General features: G+C 33.0%; 1 protein-coding gene across 1 annotated transcript; it reads left to right on the top strand.

The window, feature by feature from the left end:
• Positions 1–444: 444 nt before the first annotated feature.
• On the top strand, positions 445–3,762 carry LOC147813947 (uncharacterized). Its single transcript, XM_087160164.1, has 3 exons — positions 445–479; positions 619–1,231; positions 3,736–3,762. Exons 1-3 carry the CDS (start codon positions 445–447, stop codon positions 3,760–3,762), a joined length of 675 nt encoding a protein of 224 aa, XP_087016290.1.
• Positions 3,763–7,139: the final 3,377 nt, after the last annotated feature.

The raw sequence follows: 7,139 nt of genomic DNA, 5'->3' as shown, positions 1-7,139 counted from the left end.
AATAGTTACTAAATGTCCGACCACTATTATTTACTTACATTTATAAAGCATTAGTGTTATCATTTCCGTAGTGTTATCTAGTTTGTTGTGTGTTATAAATTTTCTAAATCCTCAAAATAGCACTAAAAATTGAACACTCCTATATAAATTGAAATCCAAGACGGTAGAAGGATAAATCACTAGTTCAGCTTTTACTCGAATAAACAAACATTCCTGAATGTAAACAAGCTAAATAATGTCAATATAAATACAAATTTAAGAACTAAAAATAGAGAAGAGCGCAAAGCTATAATAATAGGAAATCTAATGAAAGAAGTAAGCATCCATCACATATTAAATACTTAAATTCCAATATAAAACAGGGTGTCCCAAGCTTAATTTCATATATTTATGTATTTAAGGGTAGCAGTTTCAGCATTTTTATCCAAAACATCTTTGCGAACTATGGAGCAAACACTTTATAGTTGCTTAGTGTTGAGGTTTGAGTTCGAGATTAGTTAGATAGTTTGAGCTTCCTGTGCTGGCAACATCTTATTGTTTTCATATTCTTTTTATGTAAATAAAGTTTAAGTTTTCAGTTTGTTCTACGTGACTTTCAGTCTAATTTACTCTCAACAGAAGTTGTCAAGCGAAGTTGCCAGCCTCCCCACAGCCGGCTTGGTGGGGAGGCTGGTGGGAACGCCTAATAGGAGTTGTCAAGCGATGTCTACGAAAGGTACTCGGACGAGCACTTCTTGACGAGGAAAGTCTGTCCACGGCCCTCATTGGAATAGAAGCCGCTCTGAACAGCCGACCTTTGGTATACGAAGATGGAAAAGATGACAGTTCCACAGCCTTAACACCAAGCCATTTCTTGACAGGACGAAAACTAACGGCCATTCCATCCAGCCCAAATAACAACACAAAGCTAAGAAAAATCTACAAGCAGCAGCAGGACTTACTCGACTGCTTTTGGAAAAAATGGTCCAAGGAATATTTGCTTCAATTGCGGTCATTTCATCAAGTTCGTAATGAAGACAATATCATTAACATCCGAATTGGCGATATTATACTCCTACAAGAGGATGTCCGACCACGTCACATGTGGAAGAAAGATAGAGTGGTGAACTTGCATGAAGGACGAGATGGAAAAATAAGATCCTGTGAGCTGAGAGTTAATGGTCACAATATAACCCGTCCGGTAGCTCTGGTCATCCCCCTCGAGGTCGACCAGGGTGGGGAGGATGTTGAAGTTTGAGTTCGAGATTAGTTAGATAGTTTGAGCTTCCTGTGCTGGCAACATCTTATTGTTTTTATATTCTTTTTATGTAAATAAAGTTTAAGTTTTCAGTTTGTTCTACGTGACTTTCAGTCTAATTTACTCTCAACAAATCCCAATACTTAGTAAACCTGTTTTCAAGCTATAAATAAATAATCTTCAGATATAATTTTCCTTCTGAATAAACAAGGATTATAATTTTTTTTAAATATTTGTGCTATCTGTAAAATAGTTGATTATGGATGACAATGGTAATAAGAAAAATTCGATTAAAATTTAAAAGTGTAAATCTTAAACTAACAACTTGAAATATATTCAAATTCATTTTTTAAAAAAATTATTTTAGCATAGCTTATAGCCTATTAAAAGACGTCAAAAAGCATTATTCGCATTAATCTTTAAAATAAAATTCAATATACGCTTCTGTTATGCATGAGTTACCTTGCAAACTCTAGATAAATAAATTCATGAGCAAAATGTAAAGATATTTTATAATAAAATGATTATGAAATTTACTTTTATTATATCAAATAATTTTCTTTCAACCATAAAATAACATAAAAACATTTAAAAAATTTAACAATTAAAAATATTTTGCAAATATTTATACTTAGTGTCTCAGAAGATAAATGTGATAGCATCTCTTCTAGTTTGGGCTGAGGAAGAATGATTCCCAATGGTTTTATGATGGCGTGATTATAGCAAATTCCTTTGATTGCTTTTGCGAAAAAGCGATAGTCCGCAGATATGTCAAACATTAAATGCTAATATTTAAGGAATATTTTTATAATGGTCATACAAAATTAAATAAAAATAATATTAAAAATAATAGTATAAATAATAGTATAAATAATAATAAGGTAAAGACTTGCCTATAGATACCTGCCCTATAAAAGGGCACGCGAGGAGTAATTTCAACCTGCAAAAGGTTATACAAACAAAGAACATCAAATATTAATTATGTTCAACGTCTATACAGCAGTGCACATATCACAACGTCTATACTGTTGTGCACATATTACAACGTCTATACAGCTGTGCACATTATCAGTATATAAACATTAAAAATTAAAAATCAATATATATATTTCTCTTACATGGCGACAAAAAAAGCCTCATTACAACTCCCCCCGAATGGCAACGCTAGAAAATCGACCAATGATAGCTGCTAAAAATGTCACATGCCAAATCTAGCTGAGGTAGTTCAACGTATAGCGCTTTTAAAAACGGAAACTGACATAACCAGAGAGAGCATTCTTACAAAATGTGATCTTTTCTGAAATTCACCCAATCGGCTGCGGCAATCTCATACTATTAAGCTAGGCAGAAGTGAGTAGTCTTTGTCGATAGATCTCTATTTTAGTATTTTGTAGAAAGCGCTTTTTTTCACGAATTTATATAATAGGAATTTATGTGACGATTAATTATAGCCAAAATTTTAGCCTTTTTAAAGAGATATCAGTTTTAGAAATTTTATCTTAAGATATTATCTATAATTGAACTATTATTATTTTATCTTAAGATTTATCTTAAGATTTTATACTATAGCACATTTCTAATACGTTTAATGAATTACATGTCCTTTATTTGAATTCAAATTTATTTTAATGACTTAGTATTTACTAAAAAAATTTCATTTTTTTTTGAAAAAGTTGTTATATGGATTTGAATGATTCTTTTGAATTCTTAGAATTTTGTGCATTTGCAATGTACCTAAGTTAGTAGCGAGCGAAGTGAGCTTGGTTTGCGAAGCAAACCATATAAGATTGCGTAGCAATTTTTTGGTGCTTGGCTAGCGTTAGTGAGCTGGGGGAGCAGCCCACTAGTTTTATGAACACAACAATAATAAAATAAGATAACATGACTACTGAAGTTACTGTCATTGCATAAATCATAAGGTCGAAAGCCTCATAAATTTAAAATGAATAAAACCTCTCAAGATAAGAAAATCCAAGACCAAATTATACAATTTAAAACCAGTTAATAAAAAATCTCCGATCAAAAGAGATCGCTAAGGCCAACTGGCCCTCATAAAATTATTAAAATTATTAAAACTACTTAAAGTCAAAAGATTCTTATAAATTTAAAATCCGAAAATTGATAAAATAGTACACCTTAAAACCAATAGTGAAAAAAAATGCAAAGATGTAAACTTTCTAGGATAATTAAGATAAGAACACATGATCAAAAACCTTAAATATCTCAGATAAAAACCACGGAAAGATAAAGTTAAAAGTTAAATCACAAAGAGGCAGCTAAAAGTATGGTAATTGTAAAAGCAGTAGCAAAAACAACATATTGTAAAAACAATAAGGGTTAAAAAATAAAGAAGGTAAAAAGGTTGAAGGCTAAAACCAATAAATATCATTAAGACAGACACCCAAGATGGAAATCGCTGGCTCCAAGATACTGATATGTTACTGGCCAGGATATCCTCTAATGTTTTTTTGATGATTTTTTTAATGATGTCTTTACAGGTCAACTTAGCAAAGCACTGGTGTTGAGACTGGTTAATAAAGTGGATTCCGCGAAGTGTCTGGAAGAGGGCGCAGTAGATAATTAAATGTTCGATTGTTTGATATTCCCCATAATAAGGACAGTCTGGACTCTTATTAAACATGTTTAGCTGGTGTTCTCTAAACACTCCATGGCCAGTTAAGAATTGATTCAGGAAAAAGTTGGCCTGTAGTCTCTTTGTAACTGCGTCCTTAAAAAATGTAAATGTTTGCCAACCTTTCTCGGAACTCTGTCATTCCTGTTTCTATCCGCTCTCATTATGGGTTTTAATAAATGCTCTGATCTGAGCTTTCGAACTTGGGACCTCTAAGTCAATTTGACAGAGAGTGATGACCCTCTTGGCTGCTTGACCCCTCGAGAATGACACCCAAATATTTTAATTCGTAAACTTGTTTAATAGAGTGATTATGTGTTGGAGTAATTTTAATTCTTGGAAGTCTGCCAAGTCTCTTCTGGTTTTTTGGAAACGTTATGCATTGAGTTTTGGAGTCACTAAAGATGAGTATGTTTATCTCGGCCCAGGTTGAGAGATCTGTGAGGCAATGGGTGGCCAAAAGATCAATTCTGTTTAACCTTCCGTTAGACGCGCGCACCTCACAGGTGCATCCCTACTGCACTCCCACCTCCTTTGCCGTCAATAGATTTTTCCGGGGGTCGAGCCTAATGTTATGTTCCTAACTTTGGATTACTCAAATGTCCGTGTAAAACCGACCTTAGAACATGTCGATGGAGAGTTGGAACCGCTCAAATCACCCCTCTGGTGCAGCGCGACCATTGACGCAAGTATTATGGATATAATATTTTTATGAATTAAATATATATATTTTATCTCATTTTCTGTCCTACTCAACGTAGCAGGTATAAATGGTCAAGTCATATACACAGAAAATGGTTACGGAGTAAAAAACCGCAGAACCTTCTTGCGTCAATTGGTTGAACATCTTGTGATGGAGGAAGAGATCCGACGCAGGAGCAAGAAAAATTTATCTTCGGTACTTCTCTAAATAAGTTTTTTGATATTTATCTCTCTAAAGAGTCTTAAATTGGTAACAATTAACTATTTAAACTAGACTAAATTTCATTTGGCTTTCAAAAAATCAGAAACACCTCATAGGTGCAACGCGATTAACCATGTCGGAAACAAGTGCGCGACTAACGGAAGGTTAAAGTCGGGTGTCTCAGTAACAGTAAAAGATCGTCCACAAATGCAGTGATACGGCAATCCTCTTGGTTAAAATCCTTAAAGTTGCTAAAATCAATGCAGTTAAAAAAGTTAAAAACGGTGTTAATAGAAATCAGCCACAGCAGCGGTCCCTGTGGCACTCCCAAGAAAATATTTTGTTTAAAAACGCATTTTCCGGCATCATCGATGAACATAGCTTCTATCTTACTGTGGAAGCTCAAAACTGTATTGGCAAGATTGTCTGGTAACTCTAGTTTGCCGATCTCAGTCTTTAAAATATCCCTGTTTGCGTTGTTGAATGCATTATTTATGCACAGAGCCATCCCAATACTGCGCTTGTTCTCCCCTCGGGCCTGCTCAATAAATTTCACCAACTCCAGTAGAGCATCCTCCGTGCTTCTCTCTGCCCGGAAACCAAATTGTTCACAGTTCAGTTGTTGTCTGGTTTCAAGGTAGAATGTTAAGGGCTTAGTTATTAGTTTATCAAAAAATTCTCCCCAGACCAGGAGCAGGGAAATTGGTCTATATGAGGTAAGTTGAGTTAAGTCCCTATCAGGCTTTGGGATTAGAATGACTGTGGCACTCTTCTAAGGTTTTGGAAAGATGTTGAGTTCAAAGCATTTGTTAACTACATTCAACAGCCTTAATTTATTGAGGCCAAAGATCTCTTTGAATACCTCATTTGGGAGTCCGTCAGGGCCCGGTGCCTTATTTAATTTGAGATCCCCAATCACTGTAAATTCTGAGACTGCGGAGGGGGGATCGTTGTATCTATTTTCAGTTGTCTCAAGTATTGTCTCTCGACCTTCTGGGAAATGATGAGTCATAATTATAGAAAGCAATAATAAAATAATAGTATTAGACGGAGACATTAGCAGTGACTGATTTGCTCCGAACGGACACTTAGGAGCACGGGAAGAGATCCTTAGTTAGCAATCTATCTATAGATAAAATGGCCAAAGCAAACCAAGCGTTAATAGTATTAAATTCTTATCTGCTAATAATCTGGCTACAGCTTTTAATCATAAAATAGAGTGGGAGAAATTAATATAACCCTGTAATCGAAACATTTTGTGTTTCGAGAAATAAAGCAGCTTAAATTTAAAAATAAATTTTCATATTCAAATAATCGAGACAGTTAATTAATGAGTTATACATTTGTGTTGGATTAAAAAAGTTTGCAGTTGCATTTATTGTTTGTAAGAGAATAAAATATATATATTTGCTTTTAACAAAATGAAAAAAAAATTTAATAAATGGTTTAATGTAAAATAAATTGGATTAAGAATAGTTGAAAAATTAAAGTTTGAAGTTAAAGAAATTTTAAGAGCTAGGTAATACGTAATGCCTTTAATGGCTTCACAATATATTGTAATAAAATATTTTAATTGTGTCACAGATTTAGAAGTGGTACTACAGTGAAACAGATATGATGGCATATCTATTTCCTTAAAGTTATCATGGATCATACTTTTGTTTAAATAAAGCGACGTGATTTATTCAATTTCATCTCTGCTTACCAATTTAGCTGTCAAGTTAACAAAATGGAGAAGAGCACACATTTTCTGGAAGACAATGAGACAGACAGCCAGAGACACAAATCCTCTTGTCACTTTTTGATGTTAATTACTTTCACCAAGATTTTGATATATGGTTTCGTAGAAATATGATTCCTATTATCAGTATCATACCACAATACCTTAGTTGACAAGCTTAGTTATTTTTTGAAAAATAAAGAGCATGAAATATCACATTAAGCAAAATAATTTTACTTTAATGAAACTTGCTACACATTTAAAACGTGTGCTATTGAAAAGAGAGTCTTATATTCAATTTAATTTGCTTATGTTTATTTATTAGAAAAACTAATTTCTTTACTGCTGTAAAATAAATTTTAATGTTAGTTTTATTCAGAAAAATATTTACTGCCCTATATCTTAAGAAATTCTAAGAATCTGTATGTTAAACATAAGAAATAATAAATGCAGAAATCAGGAAATAAATTTATTTCATTAATTATGTTTTATTTATTTTATTAATATTAAATTTATTAAACGTAAGGATATATAAAATGCAAACAACAAAGCAGAAGATATCTGATCTGCAACTTTTGTAATCTTCAAAGAAAATTTTTATTTTTTAAAACACATTTTTATACAAGAAAAATAATAAAATTGCTTG

This window comes from Parasteatoda tepidariorum, chromosome 3 (genome assembly GCF_982258835.1).
Source record: "Parasteatoda tepidariorum strain Cologne lab strain chromosome 3, Ptep-v5.0, whole genome shotgun sequence".
NCBI lineage: Eukaryota > Metazoa > Arthropoda > Arachnida > Araneae > Theridiidae > Parasteatoda > Parasteatoda tepidariorum.
Note: the sequence above shows the minus strand (reverse complement) of the source record. Positions and strands in the feature narration are given on the sequence as shown.